Raw genomic sequence first — 17,292 nt, forward strand, 5'->3', positions numbered from 1 at the left:
GGGATGTGGACACTCTTTCAGAGGGCTACGGAGAGTGAGACACCAAGATCAGAAAGGAGCTCACTGGTTTACTGTGTGTGCAGGAGGTAGAGACGACACATGGGTGTCAGGAGTGGGAATTCTATGATGTGCTGATGGGCTTCCCAGCTCATCCTGTATTCCCATAATTAAGATTTGCTTTGTGTTCAATAAGCTCCTGTGCAGAGGATGTGTCATACCTCTGTGTAGATGACAGCAAATTGCAGCCCTGGTGGCTCAGCTCCAAACTGCTGGGAGCACTGGCACAAAGTGATTAGAGAACACCTAGAAAATGAAGAAATAAGCAGTGTTTCGTCTCAGTTTGTCAAGAAACCATGTGAACACAAGCTGGCATCCTTTTCTTATGGGTGACAGTCCCTTTAGAGATAAGAGAGTCCTGCAGCCTCATTTTTGTTGGATTTTGCAACTGCATTTTGTATCAGAGAAGTGGTCCCAAGGAGCCTGCGCGATGGTCTTCAGTAGTTTGTGTGAGAATAAGCTTGGCTGCCAGGAGTTGGAGCACACAGCCTTACAGCAGTACTTACAGGCACCTCCCAGAGCACAGGGGCTTCCTGATCTCCTGCAGCCTCCAGCCTTGCAGAGGGAAACCTCCACCATGTCACTGTTCCACCTTCTACCTCTTCCCTATGGCTCTGCTGATTGCACAGAGCAGCTCTGCAAGGAGATCTCGATGTTAGGATGCTCTTGTTCGGCTTTGGCTAATTCAGGGCTTGGGTTGTGGAAAAAGTAGTGGCCAGTGGGAGGGAAGCCCAGAGAACAGGACCTCAGTTGTGAGCCGGTCTGTGGGCTGTGCGTGGGGCTGTGCAGTCAGAGCCATCAGGGCACGTGTGGAAAGAGCACAGGGAGGAAAGGTCTGACGTGCTGTTTACCCTCCAAGAACTGTAGGAGTATGGGGGCGCACATCCCTTGGGCAGCTCTGAATGTCTCCAGCTCCAGCAGTCCTGCTGAAATAAGGGCACCCGGCACTGGCACTGCCTGCACACGCGTAGCAGCTGTGGGCAGGTGCTGGGCTGCGCAGAGCCTCCTGCTGATCCGTGACTTCCTTCTGGGTCTCAGAGTCACGTGAAGGCCTGGGGACAAAGACATGGCCCTCAAGAGCAGATCAAATAGGTGTGTGCATGTACTCTGGCCGTGCCTCCTGCTAAAAGCAGATTTGTCAGTCTACAGTTGGAAGAATGGGGCTGTTGGGTCACTTTTGAAGTTATGAGCAAACACCACTTTCCGCTCCATCACAGCACATCCCTGATGGCAAACAGGGCTGGGGCTCACAGAATCAGGACTCAGCACCCACAGCTAAGTGTGCAGCCCCTGCCCATGCTTTTATAGACCACTCCCTCAAGTGGCATCACTCTCTGGCATGGAGTCAGGGCTGCTATCACCTCCCAGAGCCCAGCTGGGACAGTGACACCCATGAGAAAGTGCACATGGGCAGATGTTGGGGGAACCAGCCTTGTGCCTCCTGAGAAGAGATGGGGCTGGTGCTCAACCTAGAGGTAATTATCTGATTTGATTATCCAGGGTGGAAGCAAGCCTACTAAGAAAGGAGGCACTAAGAAAGGAAGCAAAACTGCATGCTAAGGACATGATGCAGGTTTGGGAAGGGATCTACTGCACGTGGCCTCCAGTTCACCCCCGCACCCCACTCTCTCCTGTTCCAGATGTATCTGCGAGGAGAGTTGTGTCAACAAGATCACTAAGCCCTTCCCTGTGACTTGCCTCAAGATTTTCTATCTGAGCTGTTTAAAGACAGCGTTCCCACTCCCAGCAAAGCCTCTGCCCTGCCCTGTACCTGCCCAGAGCCGTGTGCCCACTGCAGCCCTGCCCCAGCCCTGCCAGCCCCCGGCACCTGGCAGGCTGTTTGCTCAGGGACAGTGCAGGGGAACTGGTTCTCCTGCCTTCACTCCTCCACAGTTCCTCGCAAGACTCATCCATATTTCCTCCTAGGGGAAAGGTGGATGTGTGAGGGATCTCGGCTGGTCATTGCCCCCGATCCTGCCTGGAGATGGGGCCCCGCTTCTCAGAAAGCCCCGTCCTGGCTGCTGCACAGACAGCAGGAAATCTTCAGACCCAGGGAGGGAGAGGACACTCATCCATTCTCATCCAGTGAAGCAACCAACTTGGGTCCGAAGGTTGTGTGATGGGTGGAGATGAGAGTGGAGTGGTGCCACAGTCTGGGCTCCAGGTCTCCCTCAGCAGCACGTGGCAATGTGAGGAACACCATGGTGACAGGCTGGGCAGTCTGTGCTGCAGACAGAGAGTTCAGGGGTGGCTGAGCCCCTGATTTCACAGGGGGGTAAGCTGGAGCACACAACCATAGGGCAGAGTGCTCCAGGAAGGTCAGACAGTGCAACAAGAGCTCCTCCCTGCCAGCACCTCTGTGTTTGACTCAGCTGAGATAAGGCAGCCAGAAAGTACATCTTTCCACCGCAACCAGCCCCGTGACAGCTGGGTCATATGCAGGGAATGGCTGGCTGCCCCAGCTGGGCCATGCTGATGTCCTACCCTGCACCCCCCGGCAAAGATCAGGGAACAATGCTGAGCCCCCCATCAGGACCACCCTCCTGTTCCATCACAGTAAAACCTCCGGTCGAGTTGCCTCCACTCTGTGTGTGATCCAGGGCAGACTGGAAACATCTCTCTCACCTCTTTGCCCTGCTGAAGCTCAAAATGGAAGTGTTAGGACTTGTGAGAGGGAAAAGAGAACAGAAGTGTATGCATGAGAGGAGAGCGGAGGAGTAAGAGTTAACCATGATCAAAGCCAAGGTGTGACCCAGCTGCTGCAGGACTCTCATGCATGATTCCATTCAAATGAGGAGGAGGAACCTACTGGGCAAGGGTAAGGTGTCAGAAAAATGCAGGAGCCGAGTCATAAATACACGTTAATCAATCAAGAGTTTTCTCTAACTTTCTGATGAAGTTTGAGGTAAAATAATGGGGAGACGACCTTCAAGCAGTGTCCACTTCCAAAGGACATAAAAAGAGCCCCAGCTGGGCAGCGGAGGAGCCCTGAGCCGTGGTGAGGACACACAGCAGCTCCGGAGCCACAGGTGAGCTGAACACACAGATTGTGCAATGGCATCACTGCCCCTTTCTGCAATACCTCTCAGTGAGTTTTGTTGTGATTTCCCATGTCCCCCTCTGTTTGGCACAGTGTTTTTGTGCTTCTGCCACACCTGATCCCTTCCCATAGCCATGAGCTGAGCATGAGGGGCTGTGGGGAATAGAGGACCACTTGTCCCTATCACGGTTGTGCCAGGCTGCTGGGGACCTGTCCCTCTATCCACAGCCCCACACTTTTATCCTGATACTGCTGCTCTCAGGAAAAATTTCATTATCCACTGAGGACCTTTGTGCCTGTGATAGCATCAGTCTGGGGAGAGCTTTTGAGGATGCTCTCTTTGCAGCTCCTGCTGACCAGCGCTTCTCCCAGCCAGCCGTGCCCACCCACCCCCCTTGTACCTCTGTTTGGGTTTGCAGGTTCCTTCCTGTGATGTTCATTAACAAGAAGCTCTTCACCACTGCCCTCCTCGGGCTGCTGGTCACACTGTCCATCATCGCCCTCGTCCTCAGCCTGGTGAGGGTTGAAGATGTCACTCTGCCACCCACAGTCCAGGTGAGCCAAAAAAGGGTCCCAGCGCAGCACTGGGCAGGTGAGAACCAATGGCTTGTCTTTGGGGTTGGGGCCGACAGAGTTGCTGGGACCTGCCGTGTTGCAGGTGGGTGTTTCACTTCCATTCCTGGTTAATACAGCCTGAGCAGCAGAGAAAAGCCTTTTCTGAAACCCACTGCACACTCACATGTAGGTAGGGCAGAGTTCTGCCCGCTCCCTCTGCGCTGCAGCACGACGCACCTCCACGTGGCCTTTGTCCCTGCAGCTCCCCGGGCTCCATCCCGGCTGCTCTCACAGCAGCACCACCCTGCAGCTCCTCCTGTGCAGCCTGGCACCCCACCTGGTTGCCAGGTGCAGCAGGGGCTGGGTTCCCATATTGAGTGGAGGTGGAGGGTTTTAGGGGGCTGGTGGTGCAGCTGGCTGCTCACGGGCTGCGTGGGGCTCTGCCAGGCTGGGGAGCAGGGAGTGCTGAGATGGGGAGCTGCTGGCCCAGGGGTGGGGCTGGAGCAGACACGAGAGGTATTCAACCAATAAAGAAAACAAGAAAGCATGAGGAAACCACTAAGCAAATGCTTGAGTGAGCTGGCATTATTGAACGGCCCTGAGCAGCAGGAGCTAAAAGTCTCTCAGCTGCTGTGATAAGTGCCTGTGCTGAGGCTGTGTGTGGATGGGATGTGTCCTATTACCGCTGCGCTCTGCCCGGTGCACACAGCCCTACCCCACAGAGCTGCTTTTGAGGCACGCCCTGGGCTGATGAACCTGGCAAGGCCGTGGCCAGGCTGCTCCTCCCGCCAGCATGATGTCTTGGTTGTTCCTTCCAGTACGGGATGGTGTTTGATGCAGGCTCATCCCACACCTCTCTGTTTGTCTACGAGTGGGACTCGGACAAGCAGAACAACACCGGTGTGGTCAGCCAGACCTTTTCCTGTGACGTCCAGGGTCAGTATTCCCTGGGCAAGGGCTTGCGTGGTGGGTGGGTTGACCTGGCCTCCCTGTCCTTGGCCTGCCCATGCTGCACAAGACCAAACATTTAGTGGGACTGAAGTGTCTTGGCCTTCCTCTGAATTTCATCCTCTACTTTGTACTGCACAAGTTGTTCTGAGGGGGAAGGTCTCATCCTGAAACAGTGCATCTAGGGGGTTGTGGTGGGGACCCTCAGATAGCTCTTGCCCTTTCTGGCTGATGCTTTGGTTCACTCAGTGTTTGGAGGTGGCAGGTCCCATTGCTTCTGCTTTCAACTTCTTGGGTTCTGCTTTGCCTCTGTGCTCTCTGTGCTCCTGTTCTGGCATCTAAAGAGGATGCAAGCATGGGCAAAGCCTCACCATCATGGTATGCCACTGACACTGCACAAGGGACTTCTTAATGGGGAGGAAAGGGATTAGGAAGAATAGCCTGCCTCTTGATGGGTGGGTGCAGAGAGCCCAAACCTGTCTAATCACAGTGATGAAACGTGGATGAGAGTTACACACCTGCACAGGGCTCGGCTAGGACTGTAGGTACAGTGGGCCAGCCTGCAGAGGGGGAGATCTGTGAGCCAGATCCTGCAGGACAGGGGGACCCTGATAAAGAGCCCATTCTTGCTAAGAGGTGACAGATCTCACTGCCCCGTGTCTTCGCATCCTTTGTCTGTTCCTCATTAGCCTGTCCCAGCCTGATTCTCTTCCAGGGCCAGGCATAACAAGCTATGCCAATGATCCCCCAAAAGCTGGTGATTCCCTAAGAGAGTGCCTGGAAGAAGCCCTGAAAGTTGTTCCTGCTGCAAAGCAGAGGGATGTCTCAGTTTACTTTGGAGCAACAGCAGGCATGAGACTACTGAGGTACTGCTGTGGGGTGTGGGGCTGGCAGGGCGCTGCATCCTGTATGGGGCTGGGCTGCCAAGTGCTCTCAGCTCTCCTGCTGCCCTGAGCCAACCCTAGGCAGGAGACAAAGCTGGCCCCCAGGTGGCTGAGCTGCTCTGGGGTCAGGGAGGCTGCCTGGGACCCTACAGCCCAGAAGGGTCCTGTGTCTGCCAAGATGTGATGGTGGGAGGGCAGGGCAGAGGCAGGAGGCAAAGAGGTGCTGCAGGACCTGGTCTTTCCCCATCTAGTATTAATTCTCTTCAAATGTCAGCTTTCATTTCATGGCTCTTGGTTTTATGGTTACACATTTCTAACATTATTTCAGTGCCTTGTTAATGTGATCCCTTCTCTGTGGAGGAGCTGGGTCATACCCTGAGGGTTACTTGCTTCAGAGACTGAGCACAGCCCACAGACCCACACACTCTGCCCCACTCAGAGGTCTGAAGCCTCTGGCCCTGTCCTGGCAGAACCTCCTGAGCTCAGCAGCCAGTCATATGTGAGTGGTCACCTGTGACCCTCAGCACATTTGAGGATGACACCAAGCTGAGTGGTGCAGTCACATTCCGGAGAGAAGGGCTGCCACCGAGAGGAAGCTGGTCAGGGTGCAGAAAAGATGGCGAGGGACTCTGTCATAAAGTGATGGCTTTAAATAGGTCGGTTTAAGTTAGATATAAGGCACAAATTCTTCAGTATGAGGGCTGTGAGGCACTGGAGGATGCCCAGAGAAACTGTGATGTCTCATTCTGGGTCCCATTCTTTGAATCCTTAGGGAACAGAACAGCTCAGCTGCAGACCAAGTCCTGGCCGAAGTTGCTAAAACCATACAAGAGTATCCTGTGGCTTTCTGTGGGGCTCAGATCATTACAGGAGAAGAGGAGGGAGCTTATGGTTGGATCACCATCAACTACCTGCTGGAGTCCTTCACCAAGGTGGGAGGGGAGAAGCACTTGTTTCTTTGCCAGCACAGAAGGAAGGGTCACTAGCAGTGATCTGAGGGAAGCAGCCAGTGTTCCTCTGACTTGTTCACAGTGAAAGATGGGAAAAATCAGGAATGGGGGTGTTCCTGCAGAAAAATGGGGGCACATCTTTGCACCACATGGACATGGGAATCCTTTAGGAACCATGCAGCCCAATGAGGACAGTCTGTTTGCTCCTGCTGGCTTTGCCTCACTGCCTAGGGAAAGTCCATGTCCACATCTACGTGGTGCTGGGAGGCCTCAGTTTGGGTTCCATTTGTCACACTGAAGGAAGCTGGAGCCAAACACCCTGTTCCCTTGCTCCCAGTGGGACAACAGGACCTCATGTACATGAAGAGCCAGCCTAAGATCCTTAATCCACCTAATTTAATAACAACCCTCCATTGACTTACATGGGGTGAAATTTTGCTGAGGGCAAGTAATTCCAGTAGTCCCATACTCCTCTTCCTCTCCTGCTTTGTCTTGACAGTACTCCCCAAAAGCACACATGTGGGTCCATCCAGAGGCAGATGACAGTTTTGGGGCGCTGGATCTTGGAGGAGCATCAACTCAGATCAGCTTTGTCCCCAAAGGTTCATTTATAAACTGGAACGAAACCTCCAGGTTCACGCTGTATGGTTACAACTACAACATCTACACTCACAGCTACACCTGCTATGGGCAGAACGAGATGTGGAAGCGCCTGGCAAAAGAGTTAATTGTGGTGAGAGGAGAACTGGGGTGGGTGCGGGAGAATTAGATTCTATTCTTGTGATACCACGCACCCTCTTGTTAAATAGTAAAAACATGAACAGATAATGCTCATTCAGAGAGGCATCAGGAGAGACTGAGAACTGGCAAAGGCTCCTTGGGTTTGGGTAGGCAGGTGTGGGGAAGAGCATGGCATCAGAAGGGAAGACTTGGGAGGGTTTGTCTGGATTTGTGCATCTGTCTCACAGAAGGGTGCAGAAATGTCAGGATCGACTCTTCTTGGAGAAGCAGTGACATTTCCACAAGCAGGAGCATGGGACCAGGTGCAGGGAAAACTTCCTTCCCAATAAAGGTGGACAAATATTGGATTAGGCCCAGAAATGCTATGTAGTCCCCATCCTAAACTTGATGGGACAAGGCTCTGAGCAACCCAACCTTGTCAGTGATGCTTTAAGGAGGGGATTGGTACGGTCTCTGATAGCTGCTCCCCAATTGCCTTATGTCTGTATGAACATGAGGAAAGAGAACAGATACATTTCTCAGGGCATTTCTGGAAGGTCAGAGGGAAAGAAGGTCTTCATGGAGGAGCAGCCTGAGAGCAGAAGCATTTGCTCTTGCTGCACATCCAGGAAGGTCTCCTGGTGTCCCTGGCTGGGGCTGGAACTGGAGACAGGTAAGAGCTGGGATGGAAAGGGTTCTGTACGTCCCAGAAGACCCTGCTGGGGCTGCAGCATTTGACTGCTTCAGTGGAAAGGAGTAGCACTTGGGACCAGACAAGATGTGGGGAGAACCAGAGCTAAGCTCTGGGTGGAACTGTGGACAGACAAGGTCAGAATTGAAGTGTGAAGGTCATTCCCTGCTGAAGAGGTGGGAGATGCCTGCACACCTATGTCCTGGGAGGAAGCCACCCAGCATACCCAGCAAGAGATCTGGAGGAAGCTGCAGCCTGCAAATCATTGGATTTTGCTGTTCTCAGGAGTCGCCCTCCAGCACGCTAGTTGAACACCCTTGCTACCCCAAAGACTACGAGGAAGTCATCTCGCTGTCTTCCTTCCGCACCAGCCCCTGCACCAACCAGAGTGACCCACACCTGCCTCTTGATGACAGAAACGTGACCCTGGAAGGCAGGAGCAATGCCAGCGGGTGTTTGGCTGCTGTCAAGAAGCTCTTCAACTTCTCGGCATGTGGGCAGAGCCAGGACTGCTCTTTCGATGGCATCTACCAGCCCCCTGTCAGCGGGCAGTTCATTGTAAGGCAAACCCCGTCCTCCTCCCCCCAGCTGTGTGTCCCCCCAGTGCTGCAGTGTCCCACTGAGCCCCGTGCCAATGTCACCTCCCTGCAACAGAGCGGGGCAAGCAGCACCCACACTGCCAGTGCCCCATGGCGCACCAGGGGTTCCAGGCAGCTCTCAAAATGGGACCCTTCCAATAAAACAGGTGCTTAGTGAGACCCCCAGCCATCATCTCTTCTGGGACAGGGATACTGATGCTTGGGGTTGGGCAAGGCTGGGACAGTCCCAGTGAAAGCCATTTATGCAAGCAGGCTCTGTTGCTTGGAGGGAGAACAGCATCCCTCATTGTAACTCACTGGTTTTTCTACCTCTTGCTTTTCAGGCCTTTTCTGCTTTTTACTACAACTTCAAGTTTCTCAACCTGACTGAGGGGCAGTCACTGGCCACCGTCAGGGAGACCATTGAGCATTTCTGTGCAAGAACCTGGGAGGACGTATGTTTCTTGTTGTGGGAAGCTATGGGGAAGTTTCAAAAGCAAATGGGTGGGGGAAGAGGAGCAGTGACTCTGCCAGGTTGCTAAGCTGTGTCCTACGTAGCCATCCCAGAGCTCAAGGAAGGAGCCAGGACAATCCTGCAGTCACCCTCAGGGGCTCATACAACATGGGGAAAGGGGTTGGTCAAATCATCACAGGAGCTGCGACGGAGGTGAGGATGGAGCCCTGGGAGAGGGTTGTGGCTGACACCGCTTTGAGGAAGAGTCCAAAGGGGCAAATAAGGCCAAGAGATGTGGTAGCACCACCGTGGGACAGAGAGCAGGAGCCCCTTGCACAATAATGCTGAGATAGGAGAATGTGGAGTGAGAGGACCTCCATCCAATGTCTATTTCACATGGGAATTAGATTTTCCTGAGAGGAGGTGTCCTATGTGGACTGGTCCAAAACACCACAATTTATAGAAACTAGAGCTGGACAAGGATCCACTGAGCCCAACCCGGCCCCACAGAGCACCACTCAAACCCCAGCCCTACCGCTGAGAGCAGTGTCCCAGTGCCCCCTGAGCACCTAGGGCCGTGTCTGCTGCCCTGGGAGCTGTGCCATGCCCTGCATCCAGGTCATTAATCATAACATTAAAGACAACTGGTCCTAAAATGGAGCCCTGTGGACCCCTACTAGTGTCTGCTTACCAACCTGGAAATTGCCTACAAATAACTTCGTTTCTTCCTCTAACGTGCTCCTCCCAGCTGTCTTCTAATTACCCTGAAGAGAATCCTGAGCGACTGCCTAAATACTGCGCCAACGCCAATTACATCCTCACACTCCTCCTTGATGCCTACAAGTTCGACGAGGTCAGCTGGAACAACATCTTCTTCCAGATAAAGGTCAGCAGGGAACTTGGCCAGCAGGTGGGAACGTGCAGCACTGGGCTAACTCAGCATCTCTTCTCCTCGGGCAGGTGGGAAGCACCAGCGTGGGCTGGACACTGGGCTACATGCTGAACCTCACCAACATGATCCCAGCAGAGGCTCCAGTGTGGGTGAAGGGGCACACACCCTCCTTGTGGGCTGCAGCTGTCGCCTTCATCACCCTCGCCTTGGCCTTGGGGCTCGTTGCGCTGCTTGTGCTTTTGTGGACGTAGGAATGGTAACCTCTACCACACTGAAGAACCAAGGGTTGGCTCATAGAACTGTCCCCAGACATGCAGACAGGCATCTCAGGAGGTTTCCTGAGGATCCCCTCGAGGGATCAGCCTACACACCACAGCCAGGCCAATCCACCTCCTCACACCATTAATCCTGTAAGAGGTTTGTCCTCCACCCCACTGGCTGGAGCTTGGAGAGCCCACCTGGCTGTGCAGGGCCTGAGTGGCAGACCATCATGGGTGCTGGCAGATGGGCGCGAGGTGCTTCCTCCAGTGCTGGGTCTGACCACGGTCAGCAAGGAAGGTTCCTGCCAGCTGTGCCAGTCTGAGTGCACAGATGGTTCTGTGATGCCCCAGCTGGCTTTCCTTATGAACCTACTGCCTGGGCTCAGCTGTTGGCCTAGGAGTTGAAATGCAAATTGAATATCCACAGCCAGAAAGGTAGTCCATGTCCCTGCAGAGCACATCGCATCATCTCATCTCAACATCTCTTTTCTTACAGGATAGAGGGATCATTATTCTGCAGTGCCTTCCTGGACACCAGAGTGTACTGTGGATGCCAGGCTGCAAATGCAGATCTTGGCCTGACCTGTGCATAGTGCTGAGCTGGATCTTCCCCATGGCTGTGCCCTTACCTTTGCCTTTGGTTCTGCTCACTCCTTATCTGCCCCACGCATGATTCACTTTGTCATTTGCTGGGAGCAAGTCTGCCTCCCAGCAGCACGGAACTGACCTTTGCAGTTGTTGCAGAAAGGCAGGCACCCAGCCACTCTTGTTATCCAGAAGTAAACACTGGAAAAGGCAGTGAAGATGGAAATGCTTGTTATTTTGCTCCTGAGCCGATAAGATTTTATTGCTTCCGCCTCAGAGGTAAGGGCTGGTAATGGCAATGGGGACACAGGAGAAAGGGGACAGGACTTCTGCCTCAGCCACTGGAAGCAATACGAGGCTCCTCCTCAGCATTGTTCAGTGCTGGAGATCACAGCACCCACCAAACTTTGGTGGGGAATGAGGACAAGGCCCTTTGCTTCCAAGAGGGGTCTGCCAAACTCCTGTGTGCTGAAAGGAATGGTGAGACGTGTGCGTGGCACAGACATGGGGCACAGCCAACAGGAGATTGACCTTGTGCAGGAAAGCAGGGGGGCTGCTGACATCTATTTTCTACCCTGACTTCAGTGGGGCCTCGACACCATCCTCTAGAATATCCTCATAGAGAAGCTGCTGACATAAGGGCTGGATGGGCAGTGAAATGGATTGATGGGCCAAACCCAGAAACAGTGGCAGTGGCACTAAAGCTGAGTGGAACCAGACATCTATCCCAGGGGTCAGCACCCAGCCTAGTTCTTTTTAACATCTCCATTAATGATGTGAATGATGGGGAAGAGTGTTCCCTCAGCAAGTTTGCAGAGGATACAAAACTGTGTAGCGGGGGCTGATGCACCAGAGGGTCATGCAGCCTTCCAGAGGGACTGTGACAGTGGGAGCAACCCCAAGGATGACAGCAGCCTCATGGAGCTCAACATGGAGCAGAACCAAGTCCTGTCCCTGGGGAGGAACAGCCCCAGCATCAGGACATGCTGGGATCACACAGCAGAAAGCAGCCCAGCTACTGTCCCTCTGCCCAGCACCGGCAGTGGGCTGTGTGGGCCCCTGCCCTGCAGTGAGGCAGGGTTATCAGGGTTATCTCTGCCCCATGTGGTTGTCTCCCATAGGCAGTAACCAGCCCTGCAATGATACAGTTGCTGCCAAACACATCTTCTCTCTTTCCTGCCCTTTGGGACCCCCCATCTCTAGCTGCCCCATGTCGCTGGTGTCCCCATGTCACCAACGCCAAGCCCTGCCCCACACAGCCATGCCTCCTCTCCAATCAGCAGTGAGGGCAAAAGAAAACCACACAGCACTGTTGTCTCCCGGTCTCCCGGGGGAGCGGAACGGGTGCTTACTGCAACATAGCACACAGTTACAGGGAGATTTTTACAAGACTTGTGCTGCTCCTAGCTCACCAGGCCAGGTTCCCAACATTACAAGTTTGCAGCTCCAGGACATGGCGTTGATTCCCCCAGCGGTAGCTCCTCACAATTAGTTTTGCACCAGCAGCACCAGGAGGCTGCAGCAGGCTCTGAAGCCAGCACTGCTAGAGGCTCTCATAGCCAGAGGAGTCCTTCCAGCAGCATATGGCCGCCATCAGGCAGAAGATGAGAACGAATAGGACGGCCAGTATGACTGTGGCTGCTGTCCATTTGCTTTTTGGGAGCCACACAACTCTCTGGGGCATCTCCGAGGGAATCATGTTGGTGAGATTGAGCATATAGCCCAGAGTCCAGCCAACGTCCACATTTGAGACCTGTGCAGACAGAGAAGGAAGAGAGATGTAAAGGGCTGCAAAGTACCAGGCAATCCCAGACACGGGTGGTGGACTGTACCAACCCATCGTCCTGCACCCGAGGCACAGGGGCAGGGCAGGCACAAGTGTGCAAGCTTTGTGAAGCAGCTGTGAAGCTAAGGGGGCCTTCTCACCTGCTTTCGGAAGTGGATGTTGAGCCACGTCTTGTTGTTGAATTTGTAGCCTTGCAACAGGAGGGTGAGGACGTAGGAGCTGGCTGCACAGGAGTCACGGAGGTGGATCCTGCTCCTGGTGGGAAAGTCCTTCTGCAACTGTAGATGAGGAAGAGCAAGGTGGGGATGCATGTACAGAGCAATGCTCGGTGCACCCAGACTGTAGGGAAAGTGCAGTCAGAAGCAAAGACCTGGGGAGCAAGGAGCACATGGGAGGATGCTGGCTGCTCTCCCACCCAGCCCAGAGACCTTTGTGTTCCCTCCAGCTCCCCCAGTGGCCCTTTCACACAGCAGAGGACACGCTGTGGACCCCAAGCCAGGCGGTGCTCAGACTGAGCAAGATAACAGCAGGGATCAGAAGCTCCTGGGCAGGATCTCACCGTCATCCAATTTCTGGAGCAGAATTTCCATAGAGTGTCATTGACGGAACTCAGGGACTGGTCTTCAGTCAGGTTCAGGAAGTGAAGGTTGTAATAAAATGCTGAAAAAGCCTGTGGGTATTTATGACCAAAGGCAGAGGTTAGTCATGCACCCAAGCTCCTGGCAGCCTTCTGCCCCTCACTTGGGGTGCTCTGCAGGGATCCCCAGGGCAGGCCACATAGGGTGCTGCCTGCTGACCAATTTCAGGAGAGCACTGGGGACTGCACCCTGTGCTGAAATACAGAACATGGCAGTCGGAGTCTGGCACACAGCTGAGCACCCTGCATGTCTCCATGCATCAGGTGCATCCCAGCTTTCAAGGCATCCATTGTCACTCTTTCCTACAGCAGGTTTTCTGGAGCATTGACCAAACTGGTGTCCCACAGCCCCACACCCACACCAGCACCAACAGCCAAGGCTCCTTACAAAGAACTGTCCCCTCACAGGTGGCTGATAGACCCCGTCGAACCCACACGTCCTGTTGGCCCCACAGGTGAAGTTGAAGAGCTTCAGGATGGCGGTGCGGCACGCCGCCGGGTTCCCCATCCCTGTTACTGTGAGGATCTGTGCAGGGCTGAGCGTGCTTGGAATGGGGACGCAGGGACTGTCGTAGAGCTCTGCTACGGTGATGTTCTCCTGGTATCCCTTGGGGTAGCAGGGGTGTGATATCTGCTGGGCGTACCGGCTGTCCTGTTGAGAGAGAGGGAGCTGTTGGCATCACACTGGCATTGGGGCTGAGGATGGAAAGGTGAGAAGCAGCCCACAGACACTGCCTGTTCAAATAACCAGGCACAGGATGCAGACACCCTGCCGTCACCCTGGCTCCACTGCTCATGGGGTGACATCTGCACCGGCACAACACCACGCTATGGGGTGCAGGCACAGCGTTGTAGGGACAGCCAGGCCGTGCCATGCTGCAGTAAGCAATCAGCTACAGCAATATCTGTGTGCCCAGGGCACTGGGCGTTAGTCCTCTGTGGTGGGCATGCATACATTTTGTCCCCACTCTTTCATCATAGTGTCATCAGAGCCAGGGGCGCAGCCAAAACTGAGAAACCACTTTATCAAAAATGAAGTGGAGGCTGATTTCTTTCTGCTAATCACAGAATCACACAGAATCACAGAAGCACCCGGGTTGGAAGGGACCTCAAGGATCATGTAGTTCCAACCCCCCTGCCTAGCAGGGCCACCAAACGTACACATTTAGATCAGGTTGCCCAGGACCCCGTCCAACCTGGCCTTGAACACGTCCAAGGATGGGGCATCCACAACCTCCCTGGGCAGCCCGTTCCAGGGCCTAACCACTCTCCTTGTGAAGAACTTCCCCCTAACATCCAACCTAAATCTTCCCTCCTTCAACTTGGATCCATTTCCCCTAGTCCTGCTGTTGTAAGCCCTTTTGAAGAGTTTACTCCCCTCCTGGCTGTAGGTTCCCTTCAGGTATTGATAGGCTGCAATGAGGTCACCCCGCAGCTTCTCTTCTCCAGGCTGAACAAGCCCAACTCCCTCAGCCTGTCCTCATAGCGGAGGTGCTCCAGCCCCCTGATCATCTTAGTTATCTGCTTATCATGCTTAGTCATCTGCTAACATGCAATGGACATCACCTTTTGCCTATTCTTGCTCCAACCACCACGAGGCACTGAGCCCTCAACCCACAGCCGTGTTACAGATATTAAGGCTCCCCCAAGCAGCAATGAACCTTCCTCCACTCCCCAGCACCTGCCTCTGAAGACCAGCCTATTCAGCCTATCCTCCCCTTAAACCTACATTATTCCCAGCTTCCCAGCACCCAGGATGTTCTCTCCTCCAGGAAACTCAGGTCCTTCCAGCCTCTGTGAGTGAGTCTGTGCTGACACAGACCCTCTGCTGGGACAGGGATGTCTCTGCCCTAGTACTGGGACATGCCTGTGTGGGTCCCTGTTGAGGTATCCACCCTCAGAGGTGCTTGCACAACAGCACCAAGCCCCATGGTTGATACCCAGTGTGTGTTGCCTGGCCAGCTCAGTGAGAACACGGCTTTGGCTGCAGCAGAGGAGCACAAGGCTGGAGGCAATTACCTGGTGTAAAGATGCCAAGAGCCTCTTCAGGACTTCCTTTTGTCCGTAGCAGAGGTAGCTGTGGGTGTAAACTGAATAGTTGGTCCCATACAGCCTGAGGAGGGCACTTGTGTTCTTGTCATCTGTTGTGGTCCCAGGGAGAAACGTGATCTGGGTTGAAGCCCCACCAAGGTCCAGAGCTCCGACAACATTCTCCACTGGTGGGTGGGTCCATTTGCCTGTGAAGGAGTACTGCCCCACACAGAGAATTACTCACAGGGTGCATGGACCTGATTCAGAGTGAGCACAGGGATACTGGCTTCCCTGACTGAACTGTGGTGCAGCAGGGAGGAGGGACCCACAGTCCACAGCCTCTGGAACTCCTCCAGACACTGTAGGGGCTGATAGGCCTCCAGGTTTCCCTGTTTCACCATGAAGCAGTGACTGAGTCGCAAGGGGTCCCAGCCTCAATGCCCAGTAGCCTGCAGAGGCTCTAATGCAGCAAGATCTCCCAGTGCAGCGAGATCCTCCTGCTCGTCTGCCCTCTCACCACCCCGCACCTTGATGAGTGTCTCCAGCAGGTAGTTGACAGTGATCCAGCCAAAGGCACCCTCTTCATTCCCAGAGAGGATCTGAGCTCCACGGAAGTCCACAGGATACTCACGAATGGCCTTGGCGACCTCCTCAAAGACCTGCTTAGCTTTTGTGATGTTCTGCTCCCTGCCAAGAGAAGGAGGGAGATGCTGGTGGAGGGAGCACGGTGCTGGCAGCTGATGTGATATGGAACCACAAAGTCAGTGGTTCCCCATCCCAGAAGGCTCGACATCAGGCATCAGAGACACCAGCCAGGATGGCAAAGTGCCACTTCACCTCACAATGTAATCTCACCAGCATCCCAGACCCACTGCAGCTGTGATTGGAGAGCAGTCTCTGAGGGCTCAGGGCCGTGGGGGTGCAGGGATGCAGGCAGTGCCAGTACCTCAGCAGCCGCATCCCCGCTGTGGCTCCAAGGTAGGTGGGTGTCTCCTGCTGCTGCTCTGCAGGGATGATCGTCATGGCCTTGTCCAGGCAGGGCTTCAGGCTGGCTCCAGCCTCAGCGGGGTTATCTGCATAGCTGGAAATGCCAGATCCTGCAACAGAGCACCTTGTGATGGAGCCAGCCCAGGAGGAACAGAAGAGTGGGGACACTTCCTCCCACTCTCACGTCAAGGGTTGTTTCTCATCCTCTTAAGCAATACCCAAAATGCTGTGCTTGGGGCTATGCAAAAAATGGAAAAAGATAATTGTTAACTCAAAGTGGAGATAGGAACTGAAAGCAAAAATAGCCAGTAGAGACACATTTAGATCTAGTGAGTTCTGCAAAGCTTCTAGCAAGCCCTGTGGGAAGAAGTGTAAAGAGATGTTCCAGGAAGCGGCTGCAGAGGAGAGGTTACAAGCATTGCACATCTAACAGCCAAGGTGCAAGGCGATGCACAGCAGTGGGCTGCACAACAGGGCTGGGTCCATGAGCCGTGATGCTAACTGCGGGCTGAGCTTCTGACCGACCTCTGGGCAGCACAGCCCCCACCATTACAGGGACCTTTAAACCGCAGCCGCTCCTCTGCACCAGCTCCATCGGGCTTTTCCGGGCCGCCTCCGTTTGGCCCAGCCCAGGCTGAGGGGCTCAGATCCTGCGCTGCAGGAGCCGGGGGGAACGACGTGGGGAGGAGGGACGCTTCCCAGCGCTCCGCTCTCACCATTCACAATGCAGGACTCCACCTGGGAGACGATGCCCGTGCCGTTCTCCTTGTCTGCGGGCCACTGGTAGATGTAGAGAGCCGTGTGCGTGGAGCCGGCGTCGAACACCAGGCCGTACTGCAGAGAGAGGCCGATGGTTGCGGGCGCGGAGCCCGGCCGTCCCGCAGCGCCTTCCGAGCCCGAGCAGGTCTGCCCGGCACCGGGACCGCGGGCTGCGGGCTGCCCGGCCGCGCACCGGGAAGGGCGGGCGGTCTTCCCCGGCCCCGGACACCTACTTTTTTCCCGTCTACGGGACGGTCCCGGGACGCGCTCAGCAATAAGAGGAGGGCGGCGGCCGCCAGCATGGACAGCCCGGCCAACACCGGCAGCGCGAGCACCGGGCGCTCGGGCCGCATGTCGGAGCTCCGCACGGCCGGCACGGCGCGGCGCCTCGGGCGGAACCCGCGGGGCAAAGCGAAAAAGAAAGCCGGCCCGGCTACCACGTCCGGGTACCGCCCAGCCCGGCCCGGGGCGGGCGCTC

At 54.9% G+C, this 17,292-nt stretch overlaps 3 protein-coding genes across 4 annotated transcripts in view; 1 reads left to right on the plus strand and 2 right to left on the minus strand.

Annotated features, from left to right (window-relative positions):
- The window catches only part of NDOR1 (NADPH dependent diflavin oxidoreductase 1), a 235,727-nt gene that overhangs the window by 20,091 nt on the left and 198,344 nt on the right, over positions 1-17,292 (minus strand). The gene's annotated exons all lie outside the window — the stretch shown is intronic.
- On the plus strand, positions 2,633-10,840 carry LOC128079781 (ectonucleoside triphosphate diphosphohydrolase 8-like). 2 transcript variants are annotated; one of them, XM_052681322.1, is made up of 11 exons: positions 2,634-3,086; positions 3,517-3,652; positions 4,471-4,588; positions 5,316-5,466; positions 6,257-6,416; positions 6,934-7,167; positions 8,131-8,403; positions 8,768-8,878; positions 9,626-9,763; positions 9,838-10,025; positions 10,526-10,840. In XM_052681322.1, exons 2-10 carry the CDS (start codon positions 3,530-3,532, stop codon positions 10,018-10,020), a joined length of 1,491 nt encoding a protein of 496 aa, XP_052537282.1. In that variant the 5' UTR covers positions 2,634-3,086; positions 3,517-3,529; the 3' UTR covers positions 10,021-10,025; positions 10,526-10,840. The 2 variants fall into 2 exon arrangements, with proteins under 2 accessions (XP_052537283.1, XP_052537282.1); XM_052681323.1 differs by lacking the exon at positions 8,131-8,403 and having other exon boundaries at positions 2,633-3,086.
- Positions 11,925-17,232, minus strand: LOC128079779 (ectonucleoside triphosphate diphosphohydrolase 8-like). Its single transcript, XM_052681320.1, has 9 exons — positions 17,048-17,232; positions 16,772-16,889; positions 16,015-16,165; positions 15,596-15,755; positions 15,057-15,287; positions 13,426-13,689; positions 12,960-13,070; positions 12,541-12,678; positions 11,925-12,367 (listed from the first exon to the last, which is right to left on the minus strand). The coding sequence occupies exons 1-9, from the start codon at positions 17,165-17,167 to the stop codon at positions 12,158-12,160; spliced, it is 1,503 nt and encodes a 500-aa protein (XP_052537280.1). The 5' UTR covers positions 17,168-17,232; the 3' UTR covers positions 11,925-12,157.

The sequence above is a fragment of the Tympanuchus pallidicinctus genome, unplaced genomic scaffold (genome assembly GCF_026119805.1).
Source record: "Tympanuchus pallidicinctus isolate F22 unplaced genomic scaffold, pur_lepc_1.0 scaffold19, whole genome shotgun sequence".
NCBI lineage: Eukaryota > Metazoa > Chordata > Aves > Galliformes > Phasianidae > Tympanuchus > Tympanuchus pallidicinctus.